This window comes from Molothrus ater, chromosome 10, assembly GCF_012460135.2.
Source record: "Molothrus ater isolate BHLD 08-10-18 breed brown headed cowbird chromosome 10, BPBGC_Mater_1.1, whole genome shotgun sequence".
NCBI classification, from domain to species: Eukaryota; Metazoa; Chordata; class Aves; order Passeriformes; family Icteridae; genus Molothrus; species Molothrus ater.
The window spans coordinates 4,096,853-4,116,309 of NC_050487.2; the positions used below are offsets into that span (position 1 = coordinate 4,096,853).

The following is a 19,457-nucleotide window of genomic DNA, read 5'->3' on the forward strand; positions in this document are numbered from 1 at the left end:
TAAGTAGTTGGTCAAGGAGGAGGAATGAGTGTTGTATTTGACAGATGGGATTTATTGGTACCCCAGCCATGGGACCCTGCACCCACCCCAGCTTGTGCTGGAGTGGGGTGGGAGCCCAAAGCCCCCAGTGTGAGTGCAGCAGCAGGGAGGGCTGGCACCTCACAGCCTCACCTCCTCACTCCCGGGCTGTTTTACTTTCATCACTGTCCAAATCATCATCATCATCATCATCATCATCATCATCATCATCATCATCATCATCATCATCATCATCCTCTGTGTACAGTGCATCCACATGCTTCTCTTCCTCCTTCTCCTCCTCCTCTCGAGCCAGCAGCTTCTTGAAGACCTCAAACTCCTCTGGGGTAGAGTAGGCCAGGCTGGCCAGGAAGTCTTTCTCCGGGAGCTGCAGGATGTCCTTCAGTTTTGGGTTACTAATTTGGGTCTGTCCTTTGTGTGGGGTCTCGTAGAGCCCCCGGCGCTCCAGGAAGATGTGGCGATTCCGGAGCTCGGCAAAGGGCATTTGGAAGAGCCGAGCCTTCACCATCTCCTTCTGCTGGACCCCCATTCTGAAGTAGGCGTACTGCGGGGGGAACGGGGGGTGTCAGGCACAGCCCTATTCCCGCAGCCAGCTCTGCAGGAACGCGGCTCCCGCTCCTCACCTGGAACTGGTGATGGAGGGTGCGCGGCTCCTCCAGCAGGACGGCGGGGCAGGTCCCCAGCACCTCCCGCAGCTGCTCCGCCGTGAAAAGGCATCGCTCCCGTAGCAGCCGCACCGCCGCCTCCAGCCTCCTCCGGGGCACGTGGAACAGCTGGGGACAGCGGCTCAGGGCCCGCTGCAGCCGCCCTGCGGGCAGCAGCAGCTCAGCGGGCACGGCTCAGCGGCAGAGCCCCGCTGTCCCCCCGCGGCCCCGCTCCCTGCCCTACCTCCGTCCAGCCCCAGGCGCCGCAGCTCCTCGGCGCGCTCCCGGAGCCGCTCCGTGGGCAGCCGCAGCAGCGCCGGGCTCAGCTCCAGCAGCGCCAGGGCGGCCTCGGCGCTCAGCCCGAGCAGCAGCAGCTGCGCCGCCGCCGCCTCCCGGTGCTCGGGGCCGAGCCGGGGCTGCAGCGCCTGGAGCCGCCGGGCCTGCTCCTGGCTGAAGCCCATGGCCCGCAGCGCCGCCAGCTCCCCGCAGCCGCGCCGAGAGCACGGCCCGGGGGCGGCGGGGAGCGCCCGGCCCGGCCCCAGAGCCCGCCCGACGCCGCGCAGCAGCAGCAGCAGCAACCGCCCCGCCATGGCCGCGGAGGGGCCGGGCCTGCCCCGCTCCGCCCCGGCCCGGAACGGCCGCGATCCCGCCCTGGGCAGCGCCGCGGGATCGGGAGAAGGGGCGGGGTGGGAGCCGGGCCCGGCACGGCCCCTCCGGGCCGGCAGGGGTGGAGCACGGGGGGCAGCTACAGCCCGGTGCCCGGGGCAGAGAGGGGGGCAGGAACAGCCCGGTGCCCCGGGCAGAGCGCGGGCAGAGCGCTTTGCCCTCTCCGATCCCTGCAGAGCCGATCCCCGCCCGGGCAGAGCCGGGGCGCGGTGCCACAGAACGCAGGTGAGGGCAAGTTGTTGCCTTCCTCCCAAGCGGCCTGACCCTGGCTGACCTGTACCCCAAACTGCTCCTGTTACCCATGTCCCGACCAAGTTCTCTTTATTGAATCTATTTTTTCTTCCCAATACCTCTGTCTCATCAAAATTGAGGACTGTTTTCCTGAATAGAGACAGGACACTGATATTTAAAAAAAGGACACTACCAACCCCCCCCTCCCACCCAAATCATGCAATTTCATGTCTGGTTTTAGTCTCCTCCAGAAAACCAACAGACATGTTATCATTCATTTATTCACTCACTTTTCAGAAAAATATATAAACTACATATAAAAAGTAAAACCCGGCAATAAAAATATTTATGAAGAATTTAAACAATATTAACTCTTTGCCTCACATTTTTGAAACACGTGCTGGGTAAGAACAGCAATAAACTGAGTATATGTGGGTATCAGCAGGTAACCTTCCAATGGGACCTATCCTGCTAACAGAGCTCAGACCTATCTGAGTCGTTCCTGGCTGAAGAAGCCTTTAGACTGAGGTGTCAGCTGGCTCAGCAGAGGCAAACACCTCCTGCCAGGTGTAATGTGCCAGGTTCACAGGCTGGCGCAGCCACGGAGCCTCTGCCAGCCTGGCAAGGGTCATGCGCTGCTCCGGATCCAGGTGCAGGAGCCCGGCCAGCAGATCCATGAGCCCTGGGCAGAGACAGCACAGGATGGCTTAGGCTGGAATTTAGGCAGGTTGGGAATGAGAGAGACAGTCTGTGCTCAAAGAATGACAAATCTCCCAAACTCTGCTGCACTGAGCAGCTTTCCAAATCATCACAGAACACATTAGGGAGCATTTTTTCAGTCTTCCCCTTTATTTTGGGTGGAAAAACACTGCTTATACTTTCCCAGGAGATCTGCTCCTTTTGAAAAGCAAATGGGAAGAGCTCTGTCCTGGATTGCCAAGCAGATTGTATTCTATTTTCCATCTGTATGGCAGTTGTCTTCTGTTCAGGGGGCAGTTTTCCTTATCTCTTCCACACCCAATCCTGTCTCGGGGGGACATCTGCTGATAACAGCTATTGAATGTCACTGCATGGCTGATAAGAACTACAGCATCCCATTGGGAATGGTGAGCCCAGAGGGAGGAGCCAAGCATTCCTACCTGGATATAATCTGGAGATTCTGGAACACCAGCACGGCTTCTGCACTGGATTTCCCAGAGGAACAGCAGCTGCCTCTTCCCCTGGATCTTCAGAGGCAGAGACTGCACCTTTCTACAGGATCCCTGCTCCAGCAGAGCCAGCCCTGACACTGCAGGAGGGCTGAGCCACAATTCCAATGGGACTGCTGCCAACACCCTGACCCACAGGGTGTCAGGTTGTGTTCTGACTCTGTCAGTGTTGTTTTGGTTTACTGCATTGTTTATTTTATCTTTTTATTTTCTTCCCCAATAAAGAACTGTTATTCCTGCTCCCATATTTTGCCTAAAAGCCTCCCTTAGTTTCAAATTTATAACAATTCAGAGGGAGGGGATTTTTATTTTCCATTTCAGGGGAGGCTCCTGCCCTCCTTAGCAGACTCCTGTCTGCTCAAACCAAGCCAAGCTCACCTTCAGACACGGGGCGAGGAGGACTCAGGACAGCTGCCAAGGCCTCCTCCAGCTCACAGAAGGGATTCTCCCCAAGCACCAGGGTGTAAAGGGTGATGCCAAGTGACCACATCTCCAGCTCAGGGCCATGGTACCTGTGCAGAGATAAGCTTGCTTCAACTCAGATTGCAACTACAGAGCTATATGCTAAAGAAAGTGAAAAGAAAAAAAAAGGGCCTTGAAAGCCCTTGCTTCCAATGTTTATTTTAACATAGGAAGTTTGTGGGAATTCTAAGAAGGTTCTCATGTGTTTGAAGAGTCTGCATTCTCTTTCTCCAGGAAATAAAACCTACCACAGAACAGCTAACCAGTTTCTGTTGATGAGTATGAGGTGTAACATGCACCCAGACTTCCACATACATAAACTGGTGACAAGAACTTACCCCTCCACCTTCTTCATCATCAGTCAAAACTGTCAAGTAAATATTTAACTGCAAGAGCAAACACATCCTCCCAGCCCTTTCAAAACAAAAGTTACTTGGAAAAAACTCTTAACTATCTCAATTCCATCTGAGAAAACATGCCAGTTCCTTCACACAGTAAGAGGCTGAACTCCTGGGGCAGAGCTGCTTGCTTCACCTTTCATCCCATTCCCAGCAGGAATTTCCTCTCCTCCTTGCATTGCTTCTCCCCCCACTGCTTTAGGAGGAGGACCCATGGAAACAGCTGTGAAGCACGAGCAAGATCCATCCATTGCAGCAGTAATTGTAAAAAATGACTGTGAAATTGTAAAATCCCCTCTGATGGGGAGGCTCCCTTGTGGAGCAGCTAGGAGAGCACCACCTGCCAGGTACAGAGCACTTGGAGAGGGACACAAGAGGGAAGAGAGCCAAGATGTAGGCAGCACATCCAAAACAGCAGCAAAAGAAGCTGCAAGGGAAGAATCCTTAAGTCCCAAGGAGTACAAAAATCAGTGGGGAGATGAGCAGGGATCTGCAAAACTGCAAAAATTCAAATAGAGGAAAGCACGTGGAAAAGAGAACAGAGAGGATGAGAGTGGGAGGACACAAAGCACAGACATGCAAGGAGAAGGTGCTATCAAAGCAATACCTGCTTACTCCATGTCTCTGAAAGAGCAGCTTTTGCTAGAGAGAGCCTGACAACAGATTTAGAAATTACTTTGTACATATTCAAGCTTTTGCAACTTGATTTCTGTCACTAGAGTGCCCTACTTTGTATGCACTCAGACCTTCACAGTGATTTCTGCCACTGCAGTGCCTTAAATCTCGCTGCATTTCCTCTAGTGGGATACTCTAGCAGCATTCCAATGGCACAGCAGCTTGGCTTCTCTGTTCCAGCCCTGCCCACGTGGGTTATTTTTGGTGTGATGGCACAAAAATGACTTTTCAGAGGGTAACATACGGTTTGCCAGACAGCACTTCTGGTGAGCAGTATTCAATTGTCCCACAGAAGGTATAAAATAATTTCCCAGGTTCCAGGTAGGCAGCTGAACCAAAATCCACTAATTTAATTGTGAAATCTTCAGCAATGACAATATTTTCATCCTTGATATCTCTGTGAAGGATGTTCCTACAGTGGAGATACCCAACAGCTGATACAAGCTGGAAGAGACAGAAGGAACTGGGTGTTACTACACAGAGTCCCTGAATAATTGATGTAGCATCACAGCTTTCCCAGAGCCACATTTTGGCTTGTTTTGACACTGCCTAAACAAGATTTACATCCTAATTATGGAAACTGAAATGGCCTCAGGCCTGCCTGTCATCACTGCTGCAGTGCTCTTGGAAGAGACACTTTAAAGGGATTTTGCTGCTTTCATCTCACAGATGTGCAGGAGGAGGGGATGCTGCAGTCAGGATGTGATTGAGAGCATTGGAGCTACAATCCTGCAAGTTACTCTATTTTTATCCCAGCTTCATTTGGAGGGTCCTTTGGTTTCTCCAGAAGGATATTTGACTGTGTGCCTTCCATGCTGCAGGATGACAAAGCATTTGAGAGCCAAGTTTGGTATAAATAACACAGTCACTCCTAAACTCCATTCTTTTTTCTGCACGATTCATGCTTTAATGCCATAATTAAGGATAATATGAGAATGATATCACCTTGGAGATGATCCTGAAACTCCTACAATGTTTTTAACAAGAAAAGCAGATGGCTGAGGGAGAAAAGTTTCTATTTATAATACAAATCTGCCTCTGCAGAGAAATGCAGTGCAGATCTGAGGGAACAATTCAGCCTTGCAAACGCCAGGCTGGGTTAAGGAAAGGGCTGATCCATCACAAGGCTAAAGGGGCACCTTTGGCTTCCATCTTCCATCAGCACCCCAGCTGAGGGCAGGGTGGGCACAGCAAGGGTGTGGGGGGGGGGTTACCACATGCACAGCAATTCCTGCATACCCTAGAGCAAGAATTTATTCCAAAACTCTGAGGGGAAATTACCTGGGGACTGCTGCTGTGGTTAACTCACTAAACAAAGGACAGTTCAGCCCTCAGGCAAGCTCTTGGCTCATGGGAAACTACCCTGAGTTACTTTGCATTTTGCCACCTTAAAATCCAATATAATTTCTTGATTTAAAGAGCAGAGCTCTTTACTCCTTTAACCAATCTAAACTAAGCACTGAAGTAAGTGAAAACGTGGCTTTTTGTAGGCTTGGGGCAGCTTCTGTGAGTTTTCCACCTCTCTCAGAGGAAATGTGAGTGCTACATGAATTGTCTGGGTGACAGGAGCTGTGAGCTGTCCTGGGAACAGCTGAGGGGCCATGGCTCCACAGGAAACCCTCACAGGCAGGAAGGTCCTGGAAAGGCTTTTTTATTATTCCTAAGTGAACCTTAACAAGGTTTCTGCAGGCAGCATTTCAATCAGCCCCACAGAATGGTGGGGAAAGGTTCTGCAAGTATTGAGCACAACTTCAGTGCCAGTTATCAGCCAGAATTAACCAGAACAGAGTCCTGGCTCTTACATTAACCAATTCTCACCTGCATGTAGCAATTCTGCTCTCACCTGTCTGAATATGTAACTTGCTAATGGCTCATCCAAGTTGGGCTGATTATCAATAAATGTAAAGAGGTCCAGACCAGATCCATGCTTCTCCATCACCAGCTGGAAGAAGCCTTCATTTTCAAATACATCCAGAACCTATAAATAAAAGGCCTGTTAATCATGTGCTTCATCCTCAAAAAATTGCCTTTTTTTTTCTTAACAAACACTGTTCTCCTCTTGGAGATTTAATTGGTGTATATTATAATCTTTAAAGTGTGCTCATTTCACTGAGCACAAATGTTTCTTGAAAAGAGTACAGGATTAAAACTGGAGCAGAATTAAATCTGAGAGGAATTGTCTTTCTGAAGCAAAATACCAACCAATCAAAAAAACACCAACAACTCCAAAACCAAAACCAACAGCCTCAAAACAAAGAGTCTGAAACAAGATGTTTCCAGATTATTTACTGAACTGGTTGGTACATGTTCAGATGTGACATCACACCTCCAAGATATGCATCTTATCTTGAAATAGCTTTTTTTTCTGTTAAGAATCCCATTTTCAGATCACTTTGGGGTAAAAGTGTGGACAATCTGCTGGGACCCACCCTCCAAAGCAAAGCAGAATAAACAGGTTCCTTTCTCTCCTGAAAAGACAGATTCAGTAGAGGACACTTGACTGCTGAAGAGGAACACCAGACACCCAGGATGCAAACCAAGCACCTGGTGCAGTGCAAACTGCATCAGTTCCCAGCCACTGTACCTTGATGATACTGGGGTGCTGCAGCTTCTGCAGGATTGCAATTTCTTGAGTGACCCTGCCCAGGTCAGGATCATCCACCCAGCAGTCCTCCAGCACCCTCTCCTTCCAGATGAACTTTACAATAACCTACACAGACAACAGCATTCAGCATCATCTGCCAAAGCATGCCTTGGAGTGTCAGGTAAATTAATTTGCAGGAAATCTGTTAGTGCCTCCTATTACCAGAGGCATGGAAGTAACCCCATGTGATTAGCTCAGAGTATATTTGAATGTGCTTAAATTAATTTAGTCCTGGAAGCTAAATGATGCACATAAATGGAATCTATTTATTGCTGCTCTGAATTCCAAAGGTTTTGGCAAGCCAGCTCTCTTATCAAGCAGTTACAGCACATGGGTGCAGTGGAGGGAAAGAGCATTAAACATCCATGCAGGAGAAACACCAGAACTTGCCCTCTGAGCACCCAAAATCCTTCTCCTGAAAAAGAGGAGGTGCCATCATCTCAACACATCTACTCCCCATTCTTGACTCATGGCACAATAAGGATTTTGAGGTTTGCCATTCTCTTTAGTAACAGAAGACTAAAATCTATAATTCTGTTAAGATTAATGTCCACTTCTTTCAGGAGGTTCAATTAGCTGCATTAATTAGTTCATTAACTCATTCTGCACCTGTTGTCTCAGGTAACATTTATACACAGCATCAATGCAAATGTTCTGCTGTCCTGTTTCCATTACAGATTTCTGTTTCAACAAAACAAAACCCCAAACTACCAAAGAGAAGCTTTTGACAGTATAATGTTAACAGAATACAAATGCTCTAACCTTTCAGTTTTCATCCTAAATTATTATTGAGCAACAAGAAATACTTCACCTCCTGCTGATCTTTCTTGCTCCTGGCACTCCAGACAAAGCCAAAAGAGCCTTTGCCAATAAGATTGAGAGTGCTGTAATTTTTTGCATATTCTCCCTCACATGCTCTTAATCCTTCAAGATCTTCAGCTCTTTGGGAATTGTTGAAAAGTGAAGCTGATCTGATGGCCTAAGTACAGATACATAGGTTATAATAGCAGCAAAAAATGAACAGGCACAGAATCACATTTATAAAATTAATAAATACTGAAAAGAACATGCACATCTGCAAGAATAGATAAAATGAGGAATCCTTGGTAGAACTGCACTATATTTATAATATGTGCATATATATATATATGTGTGTGTGTTATATATGTGTGTGTATAAATATATATTTGGATATAGATATATATAGATATATGATAGTGAGTATCCTGTAGTTTGGAACTGCACTGTTCAGGTTGCAAAGGTAACACCAGAAGTGTTACAAAATAGCAATTGAGATTTTGTTTTAGTATGTTAAAAAAAAGTAGGGAAAAAAAGAAACAGCAACATCCACCCCACCAACTCATGTCATTAATATGAAAATCTTCTTGACTTTAGCTTCAGCTTAGCAGTCAAACAAGGAGAGAAATGCTCAATATTCAAAGATAGGATTTCTTACTTCTCCAAGAATTTTAGTAGAAAGATCAGCCACAGACTGGGAAGAGTTTGCCAGGCTGGCAAGGAGATGCTGAGTCTTTGCTAGAGCTTCTTTTTGGCTCTGTGAGATGTCTTTCACCACCCAGACACAGAAAAGCACAGTGGGATCCTGCAGCTCTGCACATTTCACCTCAAAGTGTATGCCTGCAGAAAGAGGTGAGGAAATGAAAATGGTAGAATGTAACTTCAGTGTTGAATAAGATCACAGATGATTTAGGACTAAATTCAGAGCTCTTGACAAAAAGTTCAGAGTTTGGGGAGCAGCTTCTCAGTAAAGAATCATCAGAGGGGCTGCCACCAGCACAGCTCTTCTATCAGCTACCTCCAGAGCTCACACTCCAGCAGACACTTGTCAGTGTCCAATTGTGATTATTCATTTCAACTGTTATTCTAGATTACATGAAAACAGGGATTTTATTCAACAAGCCACTGAATGCAGCTGAAGGAGTGAATGAAGCAAACTCCATTATACAATTTTAATTTACAGTTTTACAGTGGAGTTTGTATTTTCAGAAAAAGTTATCAGGTTCAGACTTTTAAATTGTGTTTTGAGAGTATTTCTGACTTTTCAGTAGGGATTAATTTCTTACCAACTTTGTATTTTATACCACCTCATTTTCTGATACCCTCTGGGTAGACTTAAATACCATTTTTTCTTCTAGATGCTTCTTCCTTCCTCTCCACTGTGAGCTTCTAACCAGAACTGTCTGCATTCTCCAAAACTGTGGGTGGAAAGGAGCACCCAATAAGAGTTTGGGAAGGGGACAAGGCTTCACTTACTGAACAGTGAACCATCTCTGTGACAGCAATTCCCAGTGTAGCTGCCTTCCAGAATCTCCCAGGTCAAAGGAGCTGCTGGATTTAGCCTGCCTTCTTCTTTCACTGGGGTGGATGTTACTTTGATCTCCATATTTTGCTGCCTGAGGAACTGACAGTGTTCTTCAGGCCTGCCTTTGCTTTTCAGGGGATTTCTGGTGGAATTGTCCCCCACAGTTTCTGCAAGGGTTTCAGCTTGCTCAGGAAATGCTTTGGAGGATTCCTCAGAGTTCTGTAAATGCCTTCTGGAGGCCAGCCATCCAGAATCAGCTTCTGTGGCAGCAGCACTCAGCAGCTGCTTTCCTTGATGGGTGGAAAAGGCACCATTGGTGTCAATTAGCACATTGGAGCAGCACCCTCCTGCAAGAGCTGCAGTAACACCGACAGAACTGTCTGAGCTCCCCTTGACACCAGCATTCAGCCCCAGCACTTCAAGACCAGAGCAAATACAGTTCAGTTCATATTCTTTCACATCTTCAGAGGCTGTGGCAGCTCCTGATGCACAAGCACTGCAGCCTGGTTTATCTCCTGAGCAAACATCACAGCCAGTTTTTCTTTCACATGCAAAGAAGGTGGAAGGATCATTTAGCAGGCAGTTGTCAACAGCAACGTGCTCCAGGCTGGAATGTCTTGCATCACACATCGAGTTTGTTTTTGACACCTGCCTTGGAACCATGTGGCTTTTCAAGACTTGTCTGCAGTTCAGAGCTGTCCCAGGCCATGGCTCATCCAGTGTTGGTGTTCCAGGTGAGTTCCAGGTGGCTGCAGGAGGCAGCTGCACTGGGTCTTTACAGGCTGGGGCATTTCGATTTTCTTCTAGTCTGGAACAAACAGGCAACAGTTACTGCAGGAGATCCTGCACTGTGACTGCTTCTCTCTGCAGTCTCCAAGTTCTGACCTAAATCCCACTGTTGTGAGTCAGGTGATGTGAGAGAGAGCCTTGCAGAGAGCATCTTCTGAGAATTATTTATCCTGAAGTTTCCACTGTTCTACACTGTGCCACTGCTCTGGTTGTGTCAAGCCAGCTTTTGGGATAAGGCTCTGGTGGGCTGAGAGCCCATCTGTAGCAAGGCTGTCCTCAGTGCAAGGACTCAAAGTTATCAGCAATATCATGATTACAAAATAAGAAAACTGTCCTAGTGTGTAATATCCCTTTAAATATGGTCACTATTTAAAACCTGGACCAATAGATTTATTTCAAGTTTAAAAGCAAAAGGCAGAAAGCTGTTTGCACAGGCACCCAAAATCCTGACAGATTTACCAAAGAAGATCAGGTACACTCACAAGACACTCTTTCCCTATGGATAATTTCCATCTCCAGCTTAATTTCTAGTCTGGATGAAACATTTGGTCCCCTTTAGAGCTGGAATTTCTGTACCTTTACAATAGTAGCTTGTGCAGATATAAATAAAAATTGAAGGCAGGGACAGCTCAGCCTGTCTTGCAAACAGCACCCAGATTCTAAAGACAGCAAAGCATGGAAGGCTCTGGCTACACCTCCCCACAGACATCAAACAGGTGAAAAAATCAGCTTTTGCTGGTGATTGCCATCACAGCTCTTCATTTTGCCAAGTGAATATGCACTCTGTGAAATGCCTACCTATTGCTGGGGGTGGATGCTGCTTCAGGAGGTGAGGGAGGAGAAAAGAAACTGGTTCCATTCTTTTGTTTATCCTCATCATGTATTAATTTGTCATCTTGGTGTTGTTGCTCCAATTTCTGCTCTTCATCTCTTGACAGAAGGTGTGCTAAAGATGCAGCCAAGAAGCTGCTCTCTGTACCAAACAGGAAACAAAACCACACCAATTTAAACTCTTATATTTAGGCTTCAGAGGCTACAGTGATTAAAAATAAACTTGGAACTGCCTTGGTCTGTCTTTTTCCTAAGGAATTGAGTATAAAAGGCTTGATTGAGGTAAAACAGTCAAAATACAAGCATTCCATTCTACTTTGAAGTCACTACATGCAGGAATCTGCATGTTTTAGGGTTGCCAAAATTTGCTTTTCTAGCAAAGCTCTTGGGCAGATATTGGTATCACATGTTAGCTACTTGAACTGAAGTTCAGAGGCCTAAAAATGCCAATAAGGGAAAGAGACTGAAATTAAAATCATCATACAGCAGCAGCATTAAAAAAAAAGCTCAAAGCATGCATATACAGCCCATTCCTAACCCATCTAATGGAAAGATTTGGACTGGATTTATGTAACTCACTGAAGCTCTAAGACAAAAAAAAGAATATAAACCTGTTTGAAAGAAGAGGAAGTTAAGGTCTTTCCTTCCCCAGTGACAACAGATCAGAAGAAAAACATGAGTTTGGAAGATGAAGTAAACCAAGTATTATTGCTGCAGAAGAAGGTAATGAGTGAACAACTCTAGATTTGAATTTAGAACAATCCTTTAATTAGTAACAGCTGAGTGCCAGCAATGCTTCCTCACTGAAGAACTGAACTACTCCTAGATTAGGGGCATCATTTCATCAAAGAATTACCTAAGAAATTGTACATTGTCTACCAACTCTTCTTTGTTCCAGTGGGGTGCATTGGTTTCAGCACAGACCTGCATTTCTAAGCAAAGAGAAAAAAAATAGGGGGGAAAAAGGAGATAAAACCAGCCTAAAATGTGATATGGGTGAAAGCATGAACTTGCTGGTGTTCTCTGTGTTGGGCAGAGCTGGCTGCAAAAGACAGATATGTAAATATGAGGTTTCTTTGCTTCTGTTTATTCATGCTGTGCTCAGTGAAGTAAAATTTTGGTAAATTCTGATGCAAACTTCATCAGAGGAATAAGTGATGCCTCCCTGATTGAAATATAGCAACCATAACATTGACTATTAGCCAGCAGCAGAAGCCAATTCAGTATATTCGATTTTTCCCTTAAAATATTAATCCTAAGTAGCTACAGCTCTGCTGCAATACAGTCACAAAAGCTATATTTTACACATTTTAAAATACCACAGGGTCCTAGCAGGGAAGGGAGGGAAAGGAAGTGCTTGTTAAGTACAAAGCGTTCTCTAGTCTCACTGTGATTTCCAAATTGGATATTCAGTTTTATCTTCTTGGCAACAAAGAGAGAAGCTCAATCTTAGGTGAAAAATTTTCTTTACCTGAGGTTATGGTGGAAACCTGATTTTAAAACTGCATGGAGGGGCACTGCTTTTGTGAAGAATGTTCTTTTTTTGTGGGTGAACCTCTTGTGTCTGCTCATTTCCCCTTGGTTACAGCAGCCAGAGCCAGCTGTGGCAGGCAGTGACACCTTCAAAAAGGCACTCACCTTCTGTCCCTGTGGGATCATCCAGAGGGGGGAAAGGCAAAGAACAGCCACTGCTTCTTCCCATGTTGTTATAGAAACCAGGGATCAGGAATGTAATGTTCTAAAACAAAAACAAGACCTTAGAAAGCTAAGCCAACTCTCCCAGGATGGGGGTAAATGCTGACAATCCCTGTTTGTGAGCCTGATCCTCATGGACAGCCAGGCAAAAGGGATCCACATGACCAGGGGAGAGCACAGAACTGTGCAGCTTGCTTTGGGCTACTTGAAATCCACAGCAGCTCCTCAGCTCTAAGTCTCAGCAATTCCAGCATGGCAATTCTCAATGTCATCCCACACCAAACCTGGGGAACACTGGGGTTTTGGGATGGCAAGGAGTGTTGAACAGCTTCACAATTTCAGTGGGTATGCTGCCACATATAGCAGTCTTCTGGGAGGATATGAACTTATCTTACCTTTCCCAAGAGATCTTTCTTCTCATAGCCAAAAAGCATTAAAGCAAAATTATCTGTGATGCCACAGATGGTTCCATCTGACTGGACAGTGATCAGACCACTGATGGTGGAGAAAACCACAACTGTAGCAGAGTACTGATAGCCTGGGAGAGAGCCTTCTGCCTGTGGAGTCTCATCTTTCTGCACTGCTTGCTGCTCCTCCAGATGGGTGACTTCCAGCTTTAAACTAAGAGGAAACATGGTGCCTTCTCTGCATTGGCCTGCAGCTCGCTGGATCCTGAGGTTCTGAATCAAAGCAAAAAAAAACCCAACTAAATAAAACTCAAATAAACCCTCTAACTGAACAAATGTTTGGAGTTTATTGCATTGTTCATATAAAATGACACAGGAATTCTCAGGAAAAAGGAGCAGGAAAAGAAAAGGAATTAATCTTGTGAGTATCAAAATGAACAACATCTGGATTTTTAAGGATCTGGAATCCAGTGTTGAACTACTAAATAAATATCCTGAAGATGAAGACTGGTGTATGCTGCAACTTTTCAACAAATTAGGCATTCATAAGAAGGCCTCCTTCCCCTCCCTATCTGCCCACTTTCATGGCATTTGCAAGACCTGGGTATTCTTTCACTCCTCAGACAGACATGATTGAAATGGGCTAAAGAATTAGAAGGAATCTTAAAGAGCTTACAGAGAGAGCACAGTGTCCCACAAAGCTAGGAGTGAGAGGTCAGGGCATGGTCTCATCCAGGTTAGGAACTCTTCAGACAGCAGCTCCACAAAAAAGCAGCTCACCCTTTCCCAGGGGAACCAGGCTTCTCTCTGAAAAGGCTTTGTTCTGTTGTGTAAGGAGGGAAAGCAGCCTGCACCCCAAATGGGAAGGCTATGGAAGAATGAGGTTGGTTGTACTCTACCTTTGGGATTTTTTTGCCTAGAGGAGGGATCTGCACAGAAGGAATCAGGTCCTTTATGTGGAGCCCAACTACTGCTTCCAATGTTGGGTAGCCATGGAGATGAGCATAAAGGAGATCACAGGATGTAATGTTTCCCTGGGGAGGAAAATTTACAGGATTGTTAAAATTTTAACACTTTAGCCACAGTCCACTCAATGCTTTGACAATGGTTTCTGCAGTTACCTAAGCAGTGGCAGGAAATTTCATTCTGCTGTCCTTTGGTGGACACAACTCACTCAGCAAAAGCAGACCCAGCATAAACCAATATTCCCAAATCACTGTGCAGGGAGCCTGCCCTTTGCCCAGGAGACAGGCAGAGGTGTCCAGTGCTCCTCACAGAACTGCTCCTCAGCCAGAGGATCCCTGGACATCCAGGGACACAAGGACATCCATACCCAAAGCATCAACCCCCTGCCAAACCAACACTGCTCAAGGATAAGACATCCCCTGAGGAGAGAGAGTTTATTTCTGTGTGAGTTATCAAACACATCAGGGTGAGCCTCACCAGAGATCCAGCACAGCTCCTGCAGGCACAGCCCTGCATGGACACACTCCATGGTCACAAACAGCCACCTGCTGTGCCTGCTGCCTTTCAGACACCTTCCCCTCCCACACAAAGCCTCCCAAACTGCAGGCACCTTCCCCTCCCACACAAACCCTCCCAAACTGCAGACACCTTCCCCTCCCACACAAACTGCAATCCTGTTTGATTGTTAGGAAAACACTCACCTCAGCTGTGAAGGAGACACGAGCTGAAAGTCTCTCCACTGGTTCCAGCACAACCACACAAAGTTGGGTGTCTTTGCTTCTTATTTGCCTCAGCCACACTGAGACAGGGATCTTCTCATTGAGGTGGCCAATAACATCCACCTGCCCAGCAGATTCAGAAATGGAGACATGACTTACTAAGATTGTGGTTACTTAGAGGGAATTTCAAACAGGACTAAGATACTGAGCCAAGATACTTCCCTATCATTATTAGAAAAACACCATTTCTTGACTACTTACTAGTATTTTATGGGAACAAACATTTTAATACAGAGATTTTTGTACAGTTTTAGTACAGAGATTAAAATATCTGAAAATAATACACAAAATGTTGTTACTTTTGTGTTGTCTCTCCTCACCTCAGGAAGTCTAAAGGCATAAAGACTTCAGAATAATAAATGTCCCACTCTAACACCTTGCACTCAGTGTGAAGTGCCTCTCAGAGATGCCCTATTTAAGGGATGTCCCATGGTGTTAATGAACATTCCCCATTAGTAACACAGTCCTTACTTTCAGCTGCAAAACAGCAGTTTAATTTCTTATGGGAAGAGATTCTTCTCAGATCAGAAAATGTTTATCTATCCTATAGCCTGCAAGGCTCATCCCAAGCCTTTTATGGTTTTTATATTATCTTGACAGAATGGGTTTATGATTTACACACTGACTCCTATAAAGTATTTGGAACAGCTTGGATTAAGTGCCTCTGTCAGACATTTAATTTTAATTCTCACTGAATCAAACTTAGATCTTTTCCCCCACCCCATATCCAGCTGAGGATTCAGGAAGATAAGGCTCTGAGATACCAACAATTTCAGTTCAAAAATAACACACCAGAAAGAATATGAGCTCATTTTCCAAGAAATCTCTAGTGGCAACTCACAACAGCAGCAAAAGAAAATAATATGGAGATTTTCTCATGCAGTTCTCTTATAAATAACCCCATTCCAGGCAAAATATCAATTCCACTCTTTTGCACAAACTATGGTGTTTTGACACAGACATTTCACAGTATTTCAATGCCTTTAACCTTTATAATATGCACAATCCAAATTGAGATTTAAAATATATTTTAAAAGAAAACATTAAAAAAATTTAAATACATTTTTAAGGGCCAGACAGTTGGGAGCTTTTCCACAATAGACTTTTTCCTTGTTAAGCAATTTTGTAAAAATCTAATGTCCTATAAGTTCTGATTTGATCACCTCACAGTGGCTCCATGTGTTGGGAGCTGCAAGGTTCTCATGTGTGTCCCCTTAAATCATCTTTTGCTCTTTGAATTCCCACACCTGCAAACTTTTAAACCAAACACTCCTGCAAATGACACTATTACCAAATGCCCATGGAGTTAAATACAGCAGGAAATTATATAGAAAATGAAAAAAAAACAAACCAAACCCCAACCAAAGCCTACAAAACCACTTTATGTGGTGGAGAACATTTCCTTGAACATTTGACATACCACAGCTCCTGAAACCACTGAAGAACATTCAGAAGTCTCTAGGTACTCCTCACCCACTGCTTCCCATGCCTCTTGGCCAGATTTGGATATCAAGTGGGACAGCTTCTGACCAATGAGTTCCTGACTACTGCACCCAAGCAGCTTGCAAGCTTGGTCATTGGCCACTAGGATCTAGAAAAGAACAGAAAAACCCAAACCTCAACAAAGAATAAAATTTTTTAAGAGCTCATCATCTCCTCAGGTTGTTGCTTTAATGTCTTATAATATCCCTTTTTCTTGGTGGAAATAAAATGGCTCTTTGCAATTCTAAGTTCATGATAGATTCTTATTCTAGGACATCCCTTGCCTACACATCTTTTTAGTTAAGAGGTTTTGAGACATTGCTTTCCTTTTAGGTTTCCTGCTTTCTTTTAACTGTAAACAACAACATCCATGGAGGCAAAACTACAAAGTTGTATTTGCAAACAAACCTCAGGCAAACCACAAACTTGCATCCGAGCTCAGAGGTATGCAGTGATCACACCAGTCACTGGCACACTGGAGCCTGTGCAATGGAGCAGTTTGGGACTCAGTGTCTCCAAAGGGGGCAAACCCAAACTGTCAGTTCAAACTAAAACATGGCACAGCTCTCTAAAGGCATCAGGACCCAATTTTAGATTCCTCTCAGGACAGGAACAGAAAAACTCTTTCCTCCCAATGCAAATGAAATGTTTGCTGGGGCAGATAAAGAAATCTTGTGCCACCACAAACACATTTCAGGGCTGGTACTTTACAGAGAGAAGGCTTGAAGCACATTCTGCTCTTCCTTTCTTCCCTCATGTCACTCCACAGCCGCATTCTTATAGAAACGTTGAATCACAGAATGGTTTGGGTAGGACAGGACCTCAAAGCTCATCCATTTCCACCCCCCTGCCATGGGCAGGAACACCTCCCACCAGCCCAGCTTGCTCCAAGCCTTATCCAACCTGGCTTAGAACATTTCCGGGAATGGGGATTCCACAACCTCCCTGGACTGTTTGAGAAAAGACTCAACACACCCTTGCTTCTGCTATTATTCTGTGTATTCTGCTATTATTCTGTGTATTCTGCTAACTACAACCTGCAATGGAAATAAACTCATCAGCCTTTAGAAGACCACTGAGCTGGAGCAGACTACAAAATGCCTTCATGACACTAATTACCTGCAGACACACAAGAGAAAAACAGACATTTTAGCCTTGTTTCACATAATCTCTACCATTTATGGGCAGCTCAGGGCTGCAGGTACCTCTGTGGTGCTGGCATCCACGGTGAAGATGGCTTGGTTGGGGCTGCGTGCAGCAGCTGGGAGGTGCTGGCTGGCTTCCTCCCCAGCTGGGGTGTGCAAAAAGGAGCAGGAACTGCCAGGGGAAGCAGAGAGGGAGGCAGAGTCCCACTGAGCCCATGAGTTCCCAGTTTTGCTGGTACAAATGTTACGAGCTGTCAGAGAGGACAAACAGTAAGAGCTCCACTTCTCCCCTGTGAAAACATAAAGGTCAGCAATGTTGCTGTAACAGGAGTATCAGAGGAATGGATTAAAGAATAAAAAAGCTGTCAGCTGAAGCAACTGTCAAGTAATCCCAAAATACATGCTCCTAGGTTTTTAAAGAAAATAAAATCAGTGAAACTAAAGAAAGCAGAAAGTATTCTAATAAATTTATCTTTTTGAATCTGAACATATAAACTTAGTCCATACAACTTGCCAACGTTCATAAGTTTTAACCAGACTAGTTAACTTTTATTTTTTACTTAGCAGTTCTTAAAATGTTTTGAAATCTCTCTAATTATAAATGAAACAGTCATTAAATAATTGCAGTAAGTGCTCAAGCCCTTATTAAAAACCCTGTTAGTAGAAAGCCACTTAATTAACTGTTCACAGTATGTGACATTGAAATACCTGTGTCCACACCAATGTTCTAGGCTACAAAGTGCCAAGTGATTGCACCACAAATTTGAAAGGCTCTGTGAGCACCTATCCAATGATGTTTTCTCTATAAGCTCTCCCAGCCTGCAGCAATTCCATGTCTCACTGAACAAGTGCATCCTGACAGATACATACTGCTGTTATCTCTAAGTTTGAGGAAGGGGAAGATCTGAAAGTGCCCAAAAGCTCCATGGGAACTCAGTCTCACCACAGAGTGCTCACCAGGCAGTGATGTTCCAAGCTGACAGAGCCCAGAGAGGCGACTTCTCCTGCTTTTGCTGCCCGAGGGAAAGGATCTGCTCAGAGTATCAGAGTCATTCAAGTGAGTAAGGACTAAGCCTGCTGACGAAGACAGAAGGGCCCCTTCAGAGGGGCTATAAGCCATGATCACACTCTGGTTACCAGCCACACCTCTGGAGCCACCATCTGCAAGAGAATCAAAGGACACAGAGTCAGGCTGGCAGCAGGGACCGACGCTGGCACAAGCCTGTGGTGACAGCAAAACGCTCATTCCTGAGCATCCTGCTACGTCTGTGGGCTTGTTACAGAGCTGACTGCTGACTTGGCATCCTGTGCAGGGGAGGGCTCCATCCCTCTGTGGACCTTTCATTCACTGAAAAGTTGCATTCCGTGATCCTTCTGGGTCCCTTCCAACCCTGTGTGACCGACAGGACTCCGCTAACGCATTTCTTTCTCTCAGAGCTGCTGAGCGCCCAGCCAGCACCCTCCCCCCTTTTTGCTGGCTTTGAAATCAAAACTTTTGGGTAATTTGGAAAGTCACTCGCAGTTTTGACTCAACAAGTGTAGCGCAGCCTCCTTCCCTCCCTCCCTCTCTCCCATACAGGGAGCCGGCCGGGGGCCCGCGGCCAGCGGCGCCCACCGGGACAGGACAGGAGGGGACGGGAAAGGACAGGACAGAACAGGAGGGGATAGGAAAGGATGGGCGGTCCGGGACGGGACAGGAGAGAGGAGAGGAGAGGAGAGGACAGGACAGGACAGGAGAGGACAGGACCGGTCGAGACGAACCGCTCCGGTCGCAGCAACGGCCGCGGCTTCTGAGGGCGGCCCGCCACAGGCGGAGGGCGCGAAGGGGAGGCAGGCGGGACTGAGCAGCCACACCACCCAATGGGCACGGGCGCTGTGAGAGCGGCACGGAGCGGAGCAAATGGGACACCAGCGCGGGAGGAGGAAAAACAGCTCGAGAGCCCGGCGGTTCGTTGGTCCCGCCGGTCACCCCTTCCCTTTCCCCGCCGCTGCCGCCGCCACACGCGGTGCCCGCGCTCCGTGAGGCAGCACGGCTGACCTGCTCCGGGTAGGGAGGCTGCGGGTGAAAACCCT

General features: G+C 46.1%; 2 protein-coding genes across 2 annotated transcripts; both read right to left on the reverse strand.

The window, feature by feature from the left end:
* Positions 1-31: 31 nt before the first annotated feature.
* MTERF4 (mitochondrial transcription termination factor 4) lies at positions 32-1,273 on the reverse strand. Its single transcript, XM_054515901.1, has 3 exons — positions 928-1,273; positions 663-847; positions 32-583 (listed from the first exon to the last, which is right to left on the reverse strand). Exons 1-3 carry the CDS (start codon positions 1,271-1,273, stop codon positions 176-178), a joined length of 939 nt encoding a protein of 312 aa, XP_054371876.1. The 3' UTR covers positions 32-175.
* Positions 1,274-1,845: 572 nt separating this feature from the next.
* Positions 1,846-18,511, reverse strand: PASK (PAS domain containing serine/threonine kinase). Its single transcript, XM_036388833.1, has 16 exons — positions 18,342-18,511; positions 17,445-17,674; positions 16,178-16,348; positions 14,680-14,820; positions 13,912-14,046; positions 13,001-13,285; positions 12,549-12,648; positions 10,878-11,052; positions 9,242-10,098; positions 8,424-8,605; positions 7,779-7,946; positions 6,908-7,033; positions 6,167-6,301; positions 4,568-4,767; positions 3,167-3,300; positions 1,846-2,262 (listed from the first exon to the last, which is right to left on the reverse strand). Exons 1-16 carry the CDS (start codon positions 18,502-18,504, stop codon positions 2,099-2,101), a joined length of 3,366 nt encoding a protein of 1,121 aa, XP_036244726.1. The 5' UTR covers positions 18,505-18,511; the 3' UTR covers positions 1,846-2,098.
* Between the last annotated feature and the right edge of the window lie 946 nt (positions 18,512-19,457).

Excerpts from the sequence above, each read along its gene's own strand:
- PASK (XM_036388833.1), bottom strand. The coding sequence starts at position 18,504 with ATGGCTTATAGCCCCTCTGAAGGGGCCCTTCTGTCTTCGTCAGCAGGC. Across the intron at positions 8,606-9,241 it reads CAGAGATGGTTCACTGTTCA|GCATACACTTTGAGGTGAAA; the intron begins GTAAGTGAAGCC and ends CTCTTTCTGCAG. Across the intron at positions 4,768-6,166 it reads CAAGTTACATATTCAGACAG|CTTGTATCAGCTGTTGGGTA; the intron begins GTGAGAGCAGAA and ends TGTCTCTTCCAG.
- MTERF4 (XM_054515901.1), bottom strand. The coding sequence starts at position 1,273 with ATGGCGGGGCGGTTGCTGCTGCTGCTGCTGCGCGGCGTCGGGCGGGCT. Across the intron at positions 848-927 it reads GCGCCTGGGGCTGGACGGAG|GGCGGCTGCAGCGGGCCCTG; the intron begins GTAGGGCAGGGA and ends TGCTGCCCGCAG. Across the intron at positions 584-662 it reads CCCTCCATCACCAGTTCCAG|TACGCCTACTTCAGAATGGG; the intron begins GTGAGGAGCGGG and ends TTCCCCCCGCAG.